General features: G+C 67.2%; 1 protein-coding gene across 1 annotated transcript; it reads right to left on the bottom strand.

Annotated features, from left to right (window-relative positions):
• Positions 1-24: 24 nt before the first annotated feature.
• LOC135174034 (arf-GAP with GTPase, ANK repeat and PH domain-containing protein 2-like) lies at positions 25-14,056 on the bottom strand (the record flags this gene model as incomplete). Its single annotated transcript, XM_064141284.1, has 16 exons — positions 13,019-14,056; positions 9,860-9,918; positions 9,692-9,779; positions 8,784-8,869; positions 8,556-8,697; positions 8,321-8,455; positions 7,469-7,590; positions 7,222-7,374; positions 5,313-5,399; positions 3,902-4,006; positions 3,638-3,794; positions 3,433-3,546; positions 1,117-1,263; positions 671-730; positions 228-379; positions 25-115 (listed from the first exon to the last, which is right to left on the bottom strand). Coding segments are annotated over exons 1-16 (2,638 nt in total), but the record flags the coding sequence as incomplete, so codon positions are not given.
• Between the last annotated feature and the right edge of the window lie 6,861 nt (positions 14,057-20,917).

The following is a 20,917-nucleotide window of genomic DNA, read 5'->3' as shown; positions in this document are numbered from 1 at the left end:
GGGGTGCCCACCCCGGGCACTCACTGGGCGCTCCGCAGTCGACGCAGAGGGAGTTGCCGCGGGCATTGCGGATGGCCTGGATGGCAACAGCTTCGCTCTGGCTGTCCATGCGAGCCTGGGCGTGAGGAGGAGGAGGAGGAGGAGGAGACAAGGTGAGGGTGAGCAGGGTGTGGAGAGGCTGGCACCGTGCCCACCCTGGGCACCTGCTGGGGGGGGGGTGTCCCTACCTTGTTCTTGCTGCTCTCGCAGCACTGCAGGCTGGCCAGGATCTGGCTCTCGATAGCCTGCACCCAAGCGTCCCTCTCCTCGAAGCTGCTGGCCTCGAAGTGCCAGGTCTGCCCCGTGCTGGACACGATGATGAACTCAAAGTTCTCCTCCTCTGCAGGACCAAAGAACCAACCCCCCCCCCGCCCCCCACCAAGTGGGTGCTGGCACCTGGGCACTCGATGAGGGGTGGGCAAATCCCTTCCCTCCCTTCACCGCAGCCTCTTGGCACCCAAAGGGTTGCTGCTGCTGCTGCTGCCCTCCATGAGGCAGGGAGGGGGGAAGGAAGAGAAAGAGGAGGAGGAGGAGGAGGAGGATGGGTCAGAGGCGTGGATGTGATGGTGACAGCGAGGTGGGGGGCAGAGGCAGGTGCCAGGGGAGGGGGTTGGCACCGTGCTGCTGTTACCTGTTTTATAAACATTCCTTAAACTACCAAAGCTTTTTAGCTTCCACATTTTGCGTTTGGCTGAGCAGGGTCCCAGGGGCAGCGACAGCAGAGAGCAGGAGAAGGAGGGGGAGGAGAGAGAGAGAAGTCACCAGAAGAAACCCCCCCACCCCCACCCCCCCCCCGAAAAACAAACGCCACGAAAGAAAAGCCCACGAGGAGGTGCCCAAAGAAGGGAGCAGGTTGGCAGGAGGTGGCAGAGCAGAGGAGGGGAACGCACAGTGGGGGGAGGGCAGCAGAGGCTTGGAGCGTGGCAAGGGTAAGGGGTGGGCAAGAGCAGGCCTGGAGGCTTCTGTCCTGTGGAGCGTCCTTGGGGTGTCAATTCTCCCCCCCCTCCCCCCCCTACTTCCACCCCCCTGCGTGGGATGTGGCTTTGGGTGGAGGTGGGCACAGGGCACTGTGCCCACCTTCTGCCTGCCCAGCAGAGCCTTCGGTCTTGGAGGGAGTCATCAGCTTCTTCCTGCGGTGCTTCTTCCTGTCCAGCATGGGCGAGGGGGGAGGGTCCTTGCCGGAGCTGCCAGGGCTGGAGATGGCTTCGAAGGGGGGGGCACCATCTGCTGAGACACCCACACCTGGGCATGCTGGGGGGAGGGCACCAGCATCACCCAGGCCACCAGCGCTACCGGAGCCACCAAGGTGCCAAGGAGCAGAGGGCTCAGCAGCACCACTGGAGCCACCAAGGTGCCAAGGAGCAGAGGGCTCAGCAGTGCCACTGGAGTCACCAAGGTGCCAAGGAGCAGAGGGCTCAGCAGCACCACTGAAGCCACCAAGGTGCCAAGGAGCAGAGGGCTCAGCAGTGCCACTGGAGCCACCAAGGTGCCAAGGAGCAGAGGGCTCAGCAGTGCCACTGGAGCCACCAAGGTGCCAAGGAGCAGAGGGCTCAGTGTCACTGGAGCCACCAAGGTGTCAAGGAGCAGAGGGCTCAGCAGTGCCACTGGAGCCACCAAGGTGCCAAGGAGCAGAGGGCTCAGCAGCACCACTGGAGCCACCAAGGTGCCAAGGAGCAGAGGGCTCAGCAGTGTCACTGGAGTCATCAAAGTGCCAAGGAGCAGAGGGCTCAGCAGTGCCACTGGAGCCACCAAGGTGCCAAGGAGCAGAGGGCTCAGCAGCACCACTGGAGCCACCAAGGTGCCAAGGAGCAGAGGGCTCAGCAGTGCCACTGGAGCCACCAAGGTGCCAAGGAGCAGAGGGCTCAGCAGCGCCACTGGAGCCACCAAGGTGCCAAGGAGCAGAGGGCTCAGCAGCTCCACTGGAGCCACCAAGGTGCCAAGGAGCAGAGGGCTCAGCAGCACCACTGGAGCCACCAAGGTGCCAAGGAGCAGAGGGCTCAGCAGTGTCACTGGAGTCATCAAAGTGCCAAGGAGCAGAGGGCTCAGCAGTGCCACTGGAGCCACCAAGGTGCCAAGGAGCAGAGGGCTCAGCAGCGCCACTGGAGCCACCAAGGTGCCAAGGAGCAGAGGGCTCAGCAGTGCCACTGGAGCCACCAAGGTGCCAAGGAGCAGAGGGCTCAGCAGCACCACTGGAGCCACCAAGGTGCCAAGGAGCAGAGGGCTCAGCAGTGCCACTGGAGCCACCAAGGTGCCAAGGAGCAGAGGGCTCAGCAGCACCACTGGAGCCACCAAGGTGCCAAGGAGCAGAGGGCTCAGCAGTGTCACTGGAGTCATCAAAGTGCCAAGGAGCAGAGGGCTCAGCAGTGCCACTGGAGCCACCAAGGTGCCAAGGAGCAGAGGGCTCAGCAGCACCACTGGAGCCACCAAGGTGCCAAGGAGCAGAGGGCTCAGTGCCACTGGAGCCACCAAGGTGTCAAGGAGCAGAGGGCTCAGCAGTGCCACTGGAGCCACCAAGGTGCCAAGGAGCAGAGGGCTCAGCAGCACCACTGGAGCCACCAAGGTGCCAAGGAGCAGAGGGCTCAGCAGTGCCACTGGAGCCACCAAGGTGCCAAGGAGCAGAGGGCTCAGCAGCACCACTGGAGCCACCAAGGTGCCAAGGAGCAGAGGGCTCAGTGCTACCGGAGCCACCAAGGTGCCAAGGAGCGGTGGAGGCTCAGCAGTGCCACTGGAGCCACCAAGGTGCCAAGGAGCAGAGGGCTCAGCAGTGCCACTGGAGTCACCAAGGTGCCAAGGAGCAGAGGGCTCAGCAGTGCCACTGGAGCCACCAAGGTGCCAAGGAGCAGAGGGCTCAGTGCCACTGGAGCCACCAAGGTGCCAAGGAGCAGAGGGCTCACCAAGGGCTCCCCAAGCTCCCCAGGGCCCCTGGGCTCACTGGGATCAAGGTCACCAAGTCTGCCACCGCTGGGCCCAGCAGGGCCACTGTGCCCCCTGAGCTCCTCAGGGGCATTGAAGTGCCCCTGAGGGTGCCCAGCTCCAGCAGAGCTCAGCAGGACCACAGGAGTCCCTGGCACCACCAGGGTCACCAAGCCCATTGGTCTCAGCAGGATCACAGGGAGCTCCCCAGGGTCACCAGGACCCTTGGAGCCACCAAGGTCCCCAACTCCACCAGGGTCACTTCAGTGCCACCCTGCTCACCAGGGCTGCCAGGCTCACGGCAGCCTCCAGGCTCCCCTCGGCTCCACCATTGGCTTCCCAGACTCGTGGGGGGGCCACCAGCCTCACCAGTGGGCACCAGCATCTGCAGGCCCCCCCCTTCCCCCGGCCAGTCCCCTGTGCTCTGCCCTAGGGACACATCCCCGGTGCCAAGCACAGGAGGTGCCAGGGGGCACTCACCGGAGAGCTTGGCGCTGGAGGCGGAGGCGCAGCGCTGCAGGGACCGCTCAGCCTTGCCCGCGACCTTCAGCCCCGGCTCCGGCGGGAGGCTGAGCCCCACCGGGGAGGCTCCGGCTGCGGGGGGGGGTGGGGGGAAGAGTTGGTAACATCTGCGACCCCCCCTCAGCTCCCCACCACCATCGCTGCCCTCCCCCCCAGCACTCACCAGCCCCCTCGGGCGCCGTGCCCATGTCCTTCACCAGCCCATTGATGCTGGCGGAGGGGCCGCAGGCGGAGATGGCTCTGGGGGGGCGCTTGCCTGGCACCTTGACGGTGGTGCGGAGCAGATCCATCTCCTTGCCGTGGGTGCTGTGGATGTAGTCCTGCCGCGGGGACGGGCAGCGGCTGAGACGGCGGGGCCGGGGCGGGGGGGGGGGGGGGGGGGGGGCGGGGGGCACGGGGCGGGGGGGGGGGCAGAGGGGGCACTCACGTTGATGCTGGGGTGGTAGAGGAGCAGTCCGTTGCTGGAGAGGGTCACATACTTCTTCTTCCACTCCTTGTTCAGGGAGTTGCCGCTGCGCTTCAGCAGGAAGCTCTGGGTGGGGGGGGGGGGGAGGCGAGGGACAGCGATGGGCACCGGGAGGGGTCCCTTGGGGACCGGGAGGGGCCGCTCGGGGACCGGGAGGGGTCCCTTGGGGACCGGCAGGGGCCGCTCGGGGACCGGGAGGGGTCCCTTGGGGACCGGGAGGGACCGCTCGGGGACCGCTCGGGGTCCCTTGGGGACCGGGAGGGGCAGCTTGGGGACCGGGAGGGGCCGCTTGGGGACCTGGAGGGGTCCCTTGGGGACCGGGAGGGGCAGCTTGGGGACCGGGAGGGGCCGCTTGGGGACCTGGAGGGGTCTCTTGGGGACCGGGAGGGGCCGCTTGGGGACCGGGAGGGGCAGCTCGGGGACCGGGAGGGGCCGCTTGGGGACCGGGAGGGGCCGCTCGGGGACCGGGAGGGGCCGCTTGGGGACCGGGAGGGGCCGCTTGGGGACCGGGAGGGGTCCCTTGGGGACCGGGAGGGGCCGCTTGAGGCCCGGGAGGGGCAACTTGGGGACCGGGAGGGGTCCCTTGGGGACCGGGAGGGGCAGCTTGGGGACCGGGAGGGGCAGCTCGGGGACCGGGAGGGGTCGCTCGGGGACCGGGAGGGGTCCCTTGGGGACCGGGAGGGGCCGCTCGGGGACCGGGAGGGGTCCCTTGGGGACCGGGAGGGACCGCTCGGGGACCGCTCGGGGTCCCTTGGGGACCGGGAGGGGCCGCTTGGGGACTGGGAGGGGCCGCTTGGGGACCTGGAGGGGTCCCTTGGGGACCGGGAGGGGCAGCTTGGGGACCGGGAGGGGCCGCTTGGGGACCTGGAGGGGTCTCTTGGGGACCGGGAGGGGCAGCTTGGGGACCGGGAGGGGCAGCTCGGGACCGGGAGGGGCCGCTTGGGGACCGGGAGGGGCCGCTTGGGGACCGGGAGGGGCCGCTTGGGGACCGGGAGGGGCCGCTTGGGGACCGGGAGGGGTCCCTTGGGGACCGGGAGGGGCCGCTTGAGGCCCGGGAGGGGCCGCTTGGGGACCGGGAGGGGTCCCTTGGGGACCGGGAGGGGCAGCTTGGGGACCGGGAGGGGCAGCTCGGGGACCGGGAGGGGTCGCTCGGGGACCGGGAGGGGTCCCTTGGGGACCGGGAGGGGTCCTTTGGGGACCGGGAGGGGCAGCTTGGGGACCGGGAGGGGCCGCTTGGGGACCGGGAGGGGCAGCTTGGGGACCGGGAGGGGTCCCTTGGGGACCGGGAGGGGTCCTTTGGGGACCGGGAGGGGCCGCTCGGGGACCTGGTCCGTGCCCTATCGCCTCCCCCGCCCCCCCCAGCCCCACCGACCTGCTTGATGGGGATGGCTCTGCCGCTGCCTGCCCCCTCCCCGCGGCTGTCCAAGCTCCGCTTCTCCGAGTCGCTGCCCCGGCGAGTCTGCGGGGGTGGGCACCGTGGGGACGGGTGGCACTGCTGAGGGCACCCAGGGTGCCACATGCCCCGCCAGTGTGGTGCCGCTGTGGGCGCCCAGGTGTGGCTGCACTGCCGGAGCCCCCTGTGCTAGGTGCCACCACACGTTCCCCTCTGCCATCGTGCCAGGAGGGCACCTTGGGTACTCTGCGGCCTCTGCTGCTGCCACCCTGCCAGGGGGCACCTTAAGTTCTGTGTACACCACATGGTTGGATAACATCCCAGGTGCCAGGTGCCCTCCATTGGCACCATACTGCTAGGGGACACCCTGGGTGCCGCTTGCCCTCCAGTGCCACCACCCTTCTAGGGGGACACCCTGGATGCCACATGCCCTCCTGTGCCACCACCCTTAGAGGTGGACACTCTGGATGCCATGTGCCCTCCAGTACCACCACCCTGGATGTCACATGCCCTCCTGTGCCACCGCCCTGCTAGGGGGGCACCCTGGATGCCACATGCCCTCCAGTGCCACTGACCTTTCAGACGGGCACACCCCAGATGCCACATGCCCTCCAGTGCCAACCACCCTGCTAGGGGGGCACCCTGGATGCCACATGCCCTCCTGTGCCACTACCCTGCTAGGGGGGCACCCTGGATGCCACATGCCCTTCTGTGCCACCACCCTGCTAGGGGGACACCCTGGATGCCACATGCCCTCCAGTGCCAACCACCCTGCTAGGGGGGCACCCTGGATGCCACATGCCCTCCTGTGCCACTACCCTGCTAGGGGGGCACCCTGGATGCCACATGCCCTTCTGTGCCACCACCCTGCTAGGGGGACACCCTGGATGCCACATGCCCTCCAGTGCCACCACCCTTCCAGGTGGGCACACCCCAGATGCCACATGCCCTCCAGTGCCACCACCCTGCTAGGGGGGCACCCTGGATGCCACATGCCCTCCTGTGCCACTACCCTGCTAGGGGGGCACCCTGGATGCCACATGCCCTTCTGTGCCACCACCCTGCTAGGGGAGCACCCTGGATGCCACATGCCCTCCAGTGCCACCACCCTTCCAGGTGGGCACACCCCAGATGCCACATGCCCTCCTGTGCCACCACCCTTCCAGGGGGGCACCCTGGATGCCACATGCCCTCCTGTGCCACTACCCTGCTAGGGGGGCACCCTGGATGCCACATGCCCTTCTGTGCCACCACCCTGCTAGGGGAGCACCCTGGATGCCACATGCCCTTCTGTGCCACCACCCTGCTAGGGGGGCACCCTGGATGCCACATGCCCTCCAGTGCCACCACCCTTCCACGTGGGCACACCCCAGATGCCACATGCCCTCCAGTGCCACCACCCTGCTAGGGGGGCACCCTGGATGCCCTTCTGTGCCACCACCCTGCTAGGGGGGCACCCTGGATGCCACATGCCCTTCTGTGCCACCACCCTGCTAGGGGGGCACCCTGGATGCCACATGCCCTTCTGTGCCACCACCCTGCTAGGGGGGCACCCTGGATGCCACATGCCCTCCTGTGCCACCACCCTTCCAGGTGGCCACACCCCAGATGCCACATGCCCTCCAGTGCCACCACCCTGCTAGGGGGGCACCCTGGATGCCCTTCTGTGCCACCACCCTGCTAGGGGGGCACCCTGGATGCCACATGCCCTCCTGTGCCACCACCCTTCCAGATGGGCACACCCCAGATGCCACATGCCCTCCAGTGCCACCACCCTTCCAGATGGGCACACCCCAGATGCCACATGCCCTCCATCACCGCCACCTTCCCAGGTGGGCACCGTGCCACCGCGTGTCCCCGCGGCGCAGCGGGGCCCTGGCACACTCACGGCGAAGAGGCTGGTGCGGCGCTTGGCACCGCGGTGCAGGGAGCTGGGTGTGCCCAGCGGGGCCGGGGTCTCGCTGCGCAGCTCCCGGTGGCTGACGTTGGGGGTGGAGGGCAGCGAGGAGGAGTAGTCGCTGGTGTGGCCTCCGTTGCTGGCCTGGGAGGGGGCAGGAGGCTAAGCCTGGCACCGCTGTCGCCTGCCCGCAGGGCAGCACCCAGCCAGGGCAGGGGGAGCACGGGGTGGGGGGTACCTGGCCAGTGTGGATGCCACCCACGGGGGTGGATGCAGCCGAGTGGCTGGGGGTGCTGGGCAGGGACTTGCAGGATGCCATCAGCTGCTGCTGCTTCTTCAGAGCCACCACCTTCTGGGCAACTGTGCCAGGAGCCCTGCGTCAGCCAGGCTGTGCCACCCACCCCCTGGGATGCCCTCGGGCACTGTCCCCAGCCCACCCAGCCTAGGTGAAGCCCACAGCGCCCTGGAGGGGCTCAAGTCCACCCAGCAGCTCCTTGGGCACAGCTCTGAGCCCACAGCCCTGAGCTCCTCAGCCAAACAGCTCCAGGGAGGGCAACTCCATGGGTCCTGTGCCACTCTGCCCCCATGCCACCCCCCCGCGGCCCAAATCCTCACTGCCCATGCCCGCTGGCATAGCTGCTCATCAGTGCCCATCCCACCACAGTGCAGTCACCACCCCACACTGCCCATGGCCTCTGCCCTCCTTGCCCACCACCTCCCACCCCACACTGCCCATGGCCTCTGCCCTCCTTGCCCATCACCTCCCACCCACAGTGCCCATGGCCTCTGCCCTCCTTGCCCACCACCTCCCACCCCACACTGCCCATGGCCTCTGCCCTCCTTGCCCACCACCTCCCACCCCACACTGCCCATGGCCTCTGTCCTCCTTGGCCACCACCTCCCACCCCACACTGCCCATGGCCTCTGCCCTCCTTGCCCACCGCCTCCCACCCCACACTGCCCATGGCCTCTGCCCTCCTTGCCCACCACCTCCCACCCCACACTGCCCATGGCCTCTGCCCTCCTTGCCCACCACCTCCCACCCCACGCCAGCCCCAGCCCACCACCAGCCCAGCCCCACTGTGCCAACCCTCAGTGAAGACTCTGTCGACGTTGAGGCCGTAGGTGGCACAGGTCTCGTAGTAGAGGCAGCGCTTCATGTGCCCGCAGAGCGCCTGTGCCCGGGCATCCTCGACCACCCGCGGGTTGGAGGAGCTGATCTTGTCTGGGGGGCAGCAGGGCAGTGAGGTGGGCACTGCCCTCTCCCCGTTCCCCTCTCCACAACGTGGGTTCCACAACCCCCCCCATCACCACCACCAGCTCACCTTGGGTGCCCACCAGTGCCAGGGCCACCTCGCTGGCAGCGCGGTAGCCGCTGAGCAGGGCATGCAGCTGGGTCACCTCCTGGAAGCTGCTCTCGTTCTCCAGGCTGAAGACGAAGATGACAGCGTCTGCCCAGCTGGCAAACTGGGGAGGGAGGGAGGGAGGATGGGCATCAGAGCTTGGCACCAGCCCAGCCTGGCCCCTGCCCTGCCCCCCCAGACCCCACCGACCTTGGCATCGGGGGCACCGCCTTCCTCCCGGATGAGCAGCAGGTGGCTCTGCCCATCCACCGTCACCTCGCGCTTGAACTGCCCACCTGCAGGGGGCAGGGACCTGGCGCTGGGCCTCACCCACGGCCGTGCCCAGCGCCGTGCCCTTGCCCATCCCACAGCCATGCCCATCCCACAGTCATGCCCAGCACTCTGCCCTTGCCCATCCCACAGCTATGCCCATCCCACAGCCATGCCCAGTACCACGCCCTTGCCCATCCCACAGCCATGCCCATCCCGCAGCCATGCCCAGCACCAAGCCCTTGCCCATCCCACAGCTGTGCCCATCCCACAACCATGCCCAGCACCATGCCCTTGCCCATCCCACAGCTGTGCCCATCCCACAGCCATACCCAGCACCATGCCCTTGCCCATTCCACAGTCATGCCCATCCTACAGCCATGCCCATCACACAGTCATGCCCAGCACCATGGCCTTGTCCACCCCACAGCCATGCCCAGCACCATCCTGCAGCCATGCCCAGCACTACAGCCTTGTCAGCCCCATGCCCATGCCCGTGCCCAGCACCATGGACTTGCCCATCCTACAGCCATGCCCAGCACCATGACCTTACCTGTACCCCTAACCTTGACTGACCCTACAACTTTGCCCACTCCCATGCCCATGCCCAGCACTGTGCCCTTGTCTGTCCTCATTACCTTGTCCCCCCCCATGGCCATGCCCAACATCATGGACACCTCCATGCCCGTGCCCATAGCCATGCCCAACCCTACAGCCATGCCCATTCCCATGGCCATCTCTGTGACCATTCCCCATGGTCAACACTGGGCCATGCCCAGCACCATGGACAGTTCCATGCCCACAGCCATGCCAAGCCCCATGGCCATGCCCATCCCCCTGGCACTCACTCTCGGTGGGCTCCATGCCCACGTAGGAGCCGGTGAGGAAGCGGTGGACGAGGGCAGACTTTCCACTCTTGCTGCTGCCCAGGATGCCCTGGGGAGGGGGCAGAGAGGGCATGAGGGTGGCCAAGGAGCGGAGGGCACAGGGCAGGGGCACAGGCAGGTGGTACCCACCAGGCGGATCTCGGGGACGGAGCGGCCCAGGGTCCATTCCTGGCTGTTGACCAAGGCCTCTGCAGGGAGGAGATGAGTGAGACCATGCCCAGGCACCCCTGGCACCCCTGGCACCCCAGCCTGGGCCGGGGTACAGCCACCCCCAGCCCTGCAGCAGCACCACTGGCAGCATCTTGCGTGGGCAGCCAGGAGCTGTCACCAGGCAACGGCACCGCACTGGGGGCGGCGGCGGCAGGGACGTGGTGACGCCAGGTGGTGGGGATGGGCACACGGTGCCACGGGACCCCCCCCTCCCTGTGGGCACCAGGACACAGTAGGCATGAGGGTGAAGCATGGCAGGAGGATGTGATGGGCACTGGGAGAAGATGGACATCAGGAGAAGATGGCATCAGGATGTGACAGGTACCAGGATGCAGCATGGCACAAGGATACAAAGTGCCATGGGGACATTATGGGCATCAGGAGAAGATGGGCATCAGGATGTGATAGGTACCAGGATGCAGCATGGCACAAGGACATGAAGAGGCATGGGGACATGATGGGCATCAGTAGAAGATGGGCATCAGGATGTGATAGGAACCAGGATGCAGCATGGCATAAGGACACGAAGTGGCATGGGGACATGATGGGCACTGGGAGAAGATGGGCATCAGGATGTGATAGGTACCAGGATGCAGCATGGCACAAGGACATGAAGAGGCATGGGGACATGATGGGCATCAGTAGAAGATGGGCATCAGGATGTGATAGGAACCAGGATGCAGCATGGCACAAGGATACAAAGTGGCATGGGGACATGATGGGCATCAGGAGAAGATGGCATCAGGATGTGATAGGTACCAGGATGCAGCATGGCACAAGGACACAAAGTGGCATGGGGACATGATGGGCATCAGGAGAAGATGGCATCAAGATGTGATAGGTACCAGGATGCAGCATGGCACAAGGATACAAAGTGGCATGGGGACATGATGGGCATCAGGAGAAGATGGCATCAGGATGTGATAGGTACCAGGATGCAGCATGGCACAAGGATACAAAGTGGCATGGGGACATGATGGGCATCAGGAGAAGATGGGCATCAAGATGTGATAGGTACCAGGATGCAGCATGGCACAAGGACACGAAGTGGCATGGGGACATGATGGGCATCAGGAGAAGATGGCATCAGGATGTGATAGGCACCAGGAATCAGCATGGCACAAGGATGTGGTGTGGCATGGGGACATAATGGGCACCAGGGTGCAGCATGGCATGAGGATATGGCACAAGGGATTCCAGGGCTTGAAGTGCACAAGGACACAGACTGGCACACAATGGGCACGAGGATGAGGGGGATATGGCTCACAGCATGGCAGGCATGGCAGCATGTAGCATGGCACAGAGATACAATGGGCACCAGAACACAGTGGGCATCAGCAGACAACATGGCACAAGTACATGATGTGGCACACAGCAGGAGCAGGAACACAATGGACGTGGCACATTGCAGAGTGGCACAAGGGTGTGGAGTGGCACAGAGAGGCGATGGGCACCAGGGAATGGCATGGCACCAGCGTGCAACATGGCACAAGAACACAGCTTGGCACATGATGGGCATGAAGGCAGGATGGGCACAGTGCACGAGAACATGGCAGCCACCAGCACATGGAGCATGAGGGCCTGAACCTGGCACAAGCACACAGTGTGGCACAAGGACGTTGCCAGTGCCCCCTCTGCTCCCTGCCTGGCACCTCCAGTCCCCCTCAGGCACCTCAGCTCCTGTGCCACAAGAGGAGGAAACCAAATCAGAGGATGCCCCCTCCTGGGCCTCAGTTTCCCTCATGCCACCCATGGGGCACAGCAGGTGAGGGGTCAGTGGCACTGCCTGTCACCTGAGTTGCCACCCACGGCTGTCCCCGGTGCCACCCCCGGAGCCCTGGCAGACGCTGCCCACACAACCCAGAGGTGTGATGGGTCAAGACTGGCAGCAGGGCAGAGGGAGGGAAGGGCGCTGGGTGGCCCTGCCCAGTGGGTCTCAACCAGCCCCTCATGTGCCCCAGCACCAAGCAGTGCCCCCCAGCTGTGGGGCACAGCTGGCTCCTTCCACCCAACGTGGGTGACAGCCCCCACGGGCACAGCTGGCGAGTGGGCCTAGGAGTCTGGCAGTGCCCACTCACTGGTGCCAGAGTCCTCCATGCCACCATCAGCCCCTGCACAGCCCAAACATGCCCCATGGCACAACACTGCCCCACAGCCCAATGCCCCATGGCACTGCCAATGTGTGGCCACAGATGCCCAGCGGTGCCCAGCGGTGCCCTCCTATGCCCAGATGGATGCAGGTGCCCGCTGGTGCCCACTCACATCCATCCTGCACCCAGGTCTCCAGTGGGTATGAGGGAAACTGAGGCACAGCCCAACAGTGCCCCATGGCACAGCAGCCCACAGCCCATCAGTGCCCCGTGGCACTGCAACCCATGGCACAGTGGCACACAGCACAACCAGCATGTGGCTGCAGGTGCCCACCAGTGTCCCCCTGCACCCATCTCATACCCAGGTCACTGGTGGATATTGGAGGGAAACTGAGGCACAGCTCAATGATGCCCCACAACCCAGTGCCCAGGGCTCAGCTGGCACGGGGACATGGGTGCCCAGCAGTGCCCACCTAGATCTAGCCCATGCCCCTGAGGCAGGGCCCAACAACCTCCCACAACCCAATGCCCCATGGCACAGCGACCCATGGCACAATAGAGTGGTGCCCATCCTCATCCCTCCTGTGCCCAGGCCTCCAATGGATGCCAAGGACAATCTAAGGCATGACCCAACAACACCTCATGGCCCTACAGTGCCCAACTCACTGCCCCATGGCACAGGACACTGCCAACGCATGGCCGTGGGTGCCCTGCGGTGCCCACCCACATCCCTCCTGTGCCCAGCTCTCTGGTGGGTATGGGTGAAACCAAGACACAGCCCAACAATGCCCCACGGTCCAACACCCCACGACCCAACAGCACCCCATGGCACAGCTGGCATACGGCCGCGGGTGCCCTGCGGTGCCCACCCCCATCCCTCCCGTGCCCAGGTCTCCGGCGGGTACAGGCAAAACCAAGGCACAGCCCAGTGCCCTCCACGGCCACGCTGCCCCCCCCGGGCCACCACCAAACACAGCCTGGTACTCACGGGGGGATGCCCCTTGGGCCGGGTCGGTGCCAGGGGGTGCCCAGGCTGGCGCGGGGTGGGTGGGGGTGGCAGCAGGGCTCTTGGTGAAGATGCCACTGATGAACTTAAGCATCTTGCGGTCGCGGGTGGAGGCTCTGCCCCCCTCCCGCCCCCGCTTCAGCCCCGTTTCCGTGGCGGGGGGCACAGGTGCCAACCCCCCCGGCTGCAGGTCGCTGTAATCCAGGGTCTTGCTTTTGCCCTTGTGCGGGGAGAGCCGAGCCCGGGCAGGCTGCCTGGCACCCGCCTCGGTGCCCGCTTTGCCCCCGGCTTTGGGGCGGCTCTTGCCTTCGCCCTCGGGCCAGGACAGTCGAGTGCCCACGGTTTTGGGGGCACCTTTGCCAGGCTTGGCCCCGCTGGTGGTCACCGTCTTGCTGGGTTTGGCACCTGCCAGGCGCAGCCGGCGAGCGCCCGCGGATGGATGCGGGGAGGACACGGTGGGCACCGGCTGCAGCGGGGGTCGTGCCCCGTCCGGGGGAGCCTCTGGGTGAGCCCAGCTCGCCTGGCACAGCAGCGGGCGGCGGGGGGCGGCTGCGGGTTGGGGGCACTCCGGGGGCGACCGACCCCCTTCCCCCGGTGGCTCCAAGGTGCCCTTGGCACCCCGGGCGAGAGACTCTGGTTTGGGGGGCAGCAAGGAGGGGTCGGGTTTGGGGGGCACGGCGGGGGGGCGGCAGCGAGGGCGGCTCGGGTTTAGGAGGGGGCACGGCGGCGGGGGAGGGCAAGGAGGCCGGGTCGGGTTTAGGGGGCACGGCAGGGGGGGGTGGCAGCGAGGCCGGGTCGGGTTTGGGGGGCACGGCGGGAGGAGGAGGAGGAGGAGGAGGAGGGGGCACCAAGGCTGGGTCGGGTTTGGGGGGTACGGCGGGGGGTCCGCCGGCGGCGGCTGACCGGGGATGGTGAGGGCCATAGCCGCTTCGGGCTTGAACCGAGCGGGAGGGACCCGCCCCGGGAGTGGGGCTGCTAAGGGTCCGGGGGCTACCGGGGAGCGGCGGGGGGTCGGCGGGGCCGGGGGTACTTATCCAGAGAGCGTCCTGGCGCTGGAACAGCCGCTCGGGCCTCCGGGCTCGGCCACCGCCGGGGTCCTCGGCTCGGGAAAGCTCTGCCGCCGCCGCCGCCGCCGCCGACCCCGCCGGAGCCGGGGGGGTTCCATCGCCAGTCCCTCCCGCCCCCGCCGCAGGCTGCTCCGCGTCCCCCGGGGCTGCCACCGACTCGAGCTTGACCAGGGTGAGGGAGATGAGGTAGGTGGTCCGGCGCTGGAGGCCGGTGGTCCTGCTCATGGGTGCGGGCAGGGGCAGACCCCCCACCCCCACCCCCGCAGCCCCTCCTTGCCCCCCCCCTCCTCCTCCTCCTCCTCCTCCTCCTCCTCCCCTCTCTCTTTCTCTCTCTTTTTTTTTGCCCTCCCCTCTCCGGTGCCGCCGCCGCCGCCGCCGCCGGTGCCGGGAGGATGCTCGGTGCGGTCCCCACCCCCGGCCCTGCCTCCCCGAAGCCGGCCCCGCTCGCCCGCCCCCGGAGGGGTTGGCACCACCGAGCCCCCCCCCTCCCTGCTCCCAAATACACTCACACCCCCCCCACCCCCCCCCCCCTCCCGCGAAGCTCCGCCGGGACCGGGGCCGCCTCCCCCCCCCCAAGCCCGTTACCCTCCTGCCCCCCTCCTCCTCCTCCTCCCCCTCCTCCCCGTTTAGCGAGCGGGGGGCATCATGGGGGGGGGCTTCTCCCGCTGCCCCCTCCCCAGCGCTGGCGGGGGGGAGATGGAAGGATTTGGGGGTTGGAGCCGGGGGGGGGGGGGGGGGGCGGCGAGGGTGGGGATTGGGGGGGGTCTGGGGGGAAATGGGAGGGGTTGTGAGGTGAGGAGGGCTGGGAGGGGTGGACTGGGGGTGGGGGTGAGGGGAATGGGGGGGGGCTGTGGGGAAAAGGGGGTTAGGGGGGGGTGAGGGTTATGGGGCAGGGGGGGCCATGCCCGGGATCCCCCCGAAGCGGGGGCTCACGGCAGCGCCCCGACGAGCTCGTCCTTGGCAGCAGCGGGGGGGTGCCGGGACCCGGCTTGGGGGGGCCCTGAGCGGCCTGGGGGGGGCCGGGGCCGCCGTTCTCCGCCATGCGCCGCTCCCGGGGCCGGGGAGGGGGGGGGGGCGGGCGGCGGCCCCGCCGCTACCGGGCAGGCGCGAGAGATGCCGACCCCCCCCCCCCCCGGCCCTGGCACCTGCCTACGCGGCTCGGATTCAGCCCTGCCCCCCCACACACACTCTGCCGCCCCCCCCGGTCCCCCCCGCACCCTTTGGCCTCCCCCTACCCCCCCGCACCCGAAGCCTCCACCCGCTCCGAAGCCCCCCCCAAGGCTCTCCCCCCCCACCTCGGTCCCGCTTGCGCCCCCCAACCCTGCGATCCCCCCCCCCCAGGTTACCCCCTCCACTCCCTCAGGGCATCACTGGGGGGGGGGGGGAGGGGGGGGCGAAAGGGTCGAGGGGACAGAGGTGGCAGTGGGGACCGTAGAAGGTGTGGAGGACCTCGGGGGGGGGCCTGCGGCAGGCATGTGGGGGGGGCTGGGGGGGCACGGTGGGGACCATGGAGAGGCTGCGGGGGGCCATGGGGGGGCGGGGGGGGGGCACCCAGCCTGCTGTTCTCCCGCATTTTGGGCACCCTCCGCATCCCGTTGCCACGGCAACGGCGGAGCTGGCGATGGGGACTGACTCGCGGTGCCACCCGGGCTTGGCTGTCGCCACCATGCCCGGGCACCTCCCCAAGCTTGTGCCAACCTCCCCCCGCCCACGGCTATCCCAGGCTGCCACCAGCGTCCCCGTGGCACGGCCGTGGGAGGGACACGCAGGGCTCGGGGACGGGCAGAGGGCATGGGGACAGACGCGGTGCCAAGGGACAGATGCGGTGCCAAGGGACAGATGTGGCATCTGGGGACAAGACATGGGGGCAAACACGGCCCTTGGGGGGCACAGCACCCCCCAACCCTCCCCCCACCCTAGGGTGCCCAGCAAATGGGTGCGAGACCCAGCCCTGGGCACCCGCCGTGGGCCAGGGTTGCCCAGTGCAGAGAGGACACGAGTGGCAGTGGGGATGGGGCGGGGGGGGGGGGTGCCATCCCCCCCGCGCTGCTCCCCGGCAGCTGGCACGTCTCCCGTGTCGTGACGGAGCCTGGCACGTCGTCCCAGCAACGCGCCCACGGGCCCCAGTGAGGCATCACGCGTGGCACACACACCCCACACCCCCCACCCGGCACCAGCCGACGAGGGAGGTGGCACCCCCTAAGCGCCGCCTTGTCCCTCCCTGGCACCCAGCTCTGTGCCCCCGGGGCTGGCGCAGTGGCCCCGAGGCTGGCACACTGGCCCCGGGGCTGGCACACTGACCCCGAGGCTGGCACACTGACCCCGGCGCTGGCACATTGACCCCGAGGCTGGCACACACTGACCCTGGCGATGACACTTTGCTGCTGGCCAGACCCTGTCCCTGTGCCAGCCTGGGGAGAGCCTCACCCCTCCCTTGTGCCAACGCAGCCCCCATACCAGCGCAGCACAGTGCCCACTGGCAGCCCCCGGGCTGGAGGTGGGTGCGGTGGCACCGTGCCCTGTGCTATGGGGGGGTTGGGGGGGGTCACGCAGGGTCTCACCCACACCCCAGACAGCCACGTCCCAGTCCATGCCCTGCAGGTGCCCTCAGTGCCCCGCCAGGCGCTGGAAGGCTGGCAGCAGAGGGGTGGGCACAGCCTCGGGGGTGAGGGCACCCCCAGGGAAGGAGCTGGGCTCTGGGGAGCACCGGGGGGGAGGGGGGGGGGGGGGGGGGGCGCTCTGTGTGTGTCCCCCATCGGTGCCAGCCGCGGGTATCACTTTTTGGGCGCTTAGCAACAAGGCCTCCCCCTGCTTCCCGTTGCCATGGCAACCACTGGGGAGATGCCAGCGCACGGTGGGGGGGGGCAGAGGGATGCGGGGGTTCAGCATTAGGTGTGCGTGTTTGGGGGGGGGGGGGGAGTGAGCACTACACTGCCCCCCGTGCCCCTTAGTGATGCCATCGCACCAGACACCCACTCCAGGGTGGGGGCCGTGGGGTGGGAGCGCTACCCCTTAGACCCCTCTGGGAGCCCCCAGAAACTAGGGGGGGGCCCCACGATGGCAACAGGGCCCCCCCCCCCTTTGGCGACCGCCGGGGATGAGGAAGTGGCAACGTCAGCGACCGCAGCGGCAGGGCTGCAGCAGCGGAAACCGCCCCCAGCAGCGCCGTGCCAGGGGGGCGCTGCCAGCCCCCCCCACAGCCCCCCCACGCCGTGTCCCGCAGATGGATCCCCACTGTGCCATGCTGCTGCTGGGCACAGCTGCGCCCTGGCACAGCCTCAGCCTCTGGGGTGTGCCAGGTACCAGTGCCCCACGGTTTGGGGGTTGGATGTTGGGGGGGGGGGGGGGGCACAGGGACCCCTCCTTGAGCTAAGGCAGAACCTCCCCGGTTGGGCCGCGGGCACCGGTGGGCACCGGTGGGCACCGGTGGGCACCAGCGCTGGGTGTGTGGAGAGGGCCAGGGAGCACCAACATCATCTCCTGTCTCTGCCCATCCATCTGCCCCCCCCCCCCGCCGCTTCCACCCCTCCGCCTGTCCGTCTGTCCGTCCAGACACCCCCTGCCCCCCCATCCCTCTGCCCCTCTCTCCAGCCCCCTCCCCGGCCTCCTGTCCTCCCGTCCGTCCCTCCTGCCGCCTGTCCCTCTCCCCAGCCACCTGCCCCTCCTCCACCCCTCTGCCCACCCACCGTTCCCCACCCCCCCCACCTCTGCCCAGCCGCCCCCCCCCGGCCGTCCCATGCCTCGTCCTGTCCTTCCCTCCCTCCAGCTACCCTGCACCTCTCCACCCCCTCCCTCCCCCCAGCTCCCATCCACCACTCCACACATCCTTCCATCTCCCTCTGTCCCCCCCCCGCCTCTCTTTCCCTCCCTCCACCCCTCCACCTCTCCATCCATCCTCACGTCCCTCCTTCCACCCCTCTGTCCATCCACCCATCCGCCTGTCCATCCCTCCCTCCATCCCTCCCTCCCCTGACCCATCCCCCCTCCCTCCATCTCTCCATCCATCCATCCCTGCACCCATCCTTCCACCTCTCTCCACCCCTCCCTCCCTCCAGCTATCCCTGCACCTGTCCCTCCATCCCTCTGCCCCCCTGCCTGTCCCTCCCTCCATCTCTCTATCAATCCTTCCATCTCTCTTGCCCACCCATCCACCTGTCCCTCCTTCCCTCTCTCCCTCCTTCCTCCAACCCATCCCACTCTCCCTCCACCTCTCCATCCATCCCCACATCCCTCCTTCCACCCCTCTGTCCATCCACCCATCCACCTGTCCATCCCTCCCTCCATCCCTCTCTCCCTCCCCTGACCCAATCTCCCCTCCCTCTCTCCATCTCTCCTCCCACCCTTCCATCTCTCTTGCCAACACATCCACCTCTCCCTCCCTCCTTCCTCCCACCCAATCCCCTCTCCCTCCACCCCTCCATCTCTCCATCCATCCCTGCACCCATCCTTCCACCTCTCTGTCCATCCCTCCCTCCCTCCAGCTATCCCTGCACCTGTCCCTCCCTCCCTCTCTCCCTCCTTCCCCCCACCCATCCCCCTCTCCCTCCCTCCACCTCTCCATCCACCCTTCCATCTTTCTTGCCCACCCATCCACCTCTCCCTCCCTCCTTCTTCCCACCCACCCCCTTCTCCCTCCACCCCTCCACCCATCCCTACCCCCTCTCCCTCCACCCCTCCATCTCTCCATCCATCCCTGCATCCATCCTTCCACCTCTCTGTCCCTCCCTCCCTCTCTCCCTCCCTCCAGCTATCCCTGCACCTGTCCCTCCCTCCCTCTCTCCCTCCTTCCCCTCTCCCTCCCTCCATCTCTCCTCCCACCCTTCCATCTCTCTTGCCCACCCATCCACCTCTCCCTCCCTCCTTCTTCCCACCCATCCCCTTCTCCCTCCACCCCTCCACCCATCCCTCCCCCCACCCACCCACCTATCCACCCCTCCCTCCGTGCCTCCATCCCTCCTCCCCCACCCATCCCCCTCTCCCCCCACCTCTCCATCCCTTCTCCTCCCGTCCATCCTTCCAGCTCTCTGCCCACCCCTCCGCCTGTCCACTCCCTCCCTCCCCGTGCCCTCCGTGCCCTCCGTGCCCGGTACCTTGCAGGGCAGCCAGCGATGCCCCCAGGCTTGCCCGCAGGCGGGGGTCGGGCAGGGTCTCCACCAGCCGCACCAGGCGGTTCAGATGCCTCTTGGCCCCTTCGTGCCGCTTCACCTCGGCGCGGATGGCAGCCAGCGCCTGCTGCCGGGGCTGGCTCATGGCACCCTTAGGTGGCCGCGGGGTGCCCTCGGGGTGCCAGCTTCATGGCTCGGCCCCGCTCACCCTCGGGTCCCCCTCCCCCACCCCCACCCCTCCCCGGCTTCATCCGGCCCTGGCCTCGCTTCCTGGGCTGGCGTCACGGCGCTGGGGCAGGGCTGGGCCTGGGAACCCCACGAGTGACGGCGGCGTGGGGTGGCTGGGACGGGCAGGGACACGCCGGGACACGCCGGGACACGCAGGGTGACCCAGCCCGGCGGCGCCGTGGGGACACGGCCGTGGGCACGGGGGGAGGGGGAAGGACGCTCAGCTGCGGGCACCTGCCAGGGATGGGCACACGCAGCCAGGGGGTGGGTGGGGACGTGGCAGGGCACTGGGGTGGGCAGCCCCCGGCAGGCAGGCTGGGGATGGACGTGCGGTGACAGGGACATGCTAAGGACATGTGTGCAGTGACAGAGACACACTAAGGACATGTGTGCAGTGACAGGGACACACTAAGGACATGTGTGCAGTGACAGGGACATGGCAAGGTCACGTGTGCAGTGACAGGAACAAGTGTGCAGTGACAGGGACATACTAAGGTCACATATGCAGTGACAGGGACATGCTAAGGTCATGTGTGCAGTGACAGGGACACACTAAGGACATGTGTGCAGTGACAGAGACATGCTGAGGTCACATATGCAGTGACAGGGACACGCTAAGGGCATGTGTGCGTGACAGGGACACACTAAGGTCACATATGCAGTGACAGGGACATGCTAAGGTCATGTGTGCAGTGACAGGGACACACTAAGGTCATGTGTGCAGTGACAGGGACACACTAAGGTCACATATGCAGTGACAGGGACATGCTAAGTTCATGTGTGCAGTGACAGGGATGCACTAAGGTCACATATGCAGTGACAGGGACACACTAAGGTCATGTGTGCAGTGACAGGGACACACTAAGGTCACATATGCAGTGACAGGGACATGCTAAGTTCATGTGTGCAGTGACAGGGACGCACTAAGGTCACATATGCAGTGATAGGGACATGCTAAGGTCATGTGTGCAGTGACAGGGACACACTAAGGACATGTGTGCAGTGACAGGGACACACTAAGGTCACATATGCAGTGACAGGGACACACTAAGGCCATGTGTGCAGTGACAGGGACACACTAAGGTCACATATGCAGTGACAGGGACATGCTAAGGTCATGTGTGCAGTGACAGGGACATGCTGAGGTCACGTGTGCAGTGACAGGGACATGCTAAGTTCATGTGTGCAGTGACAGGGACACGCTAGGGACATGTATGCAGTGACAGGGACACACTAAGGTCACATGTACGGTGACAGGGACAAGTGTGCAGTGACAGGGACACGCTAAGATCACATGTGCAGTGACAGGGACATGCTAGGGACCTGTGTGCAGTGACAGGGACACACTAAGATCACATATGCAGTGACAGGGACATGGCAAGGTCACGTGTGCAGTGACAGGAACAAGTGTGCAGTGACAGGGACATGCTAAGGTCACATATGCAGTGACAGGGACACACTAAGGTCACATGCACAGTGAC

The sequence above is a fragment of the Pogoniulus pusillus genome, unplaced genomic scaffold, assembly GCF_015220805.1.
Source record: "Pogoniulus pusillus isolate bPogPus1 unplaced genomic scaffold, bPogPus1.pri scaffold_231_arrow_ctg1, whole genome shotgun sequence".
NCBI classification, from domain to species: Eukaryota; Metazoa; Chordata; class Aves; order Piciformes; family Lybiidae; genus Pogoniulus; species Pogoniulus pusillus.
The sequence above is the reverse complement of the archived record's forward strand: the minus strand, read 5'-3'. Positions and strand labels throughout refer to the sequence as shown.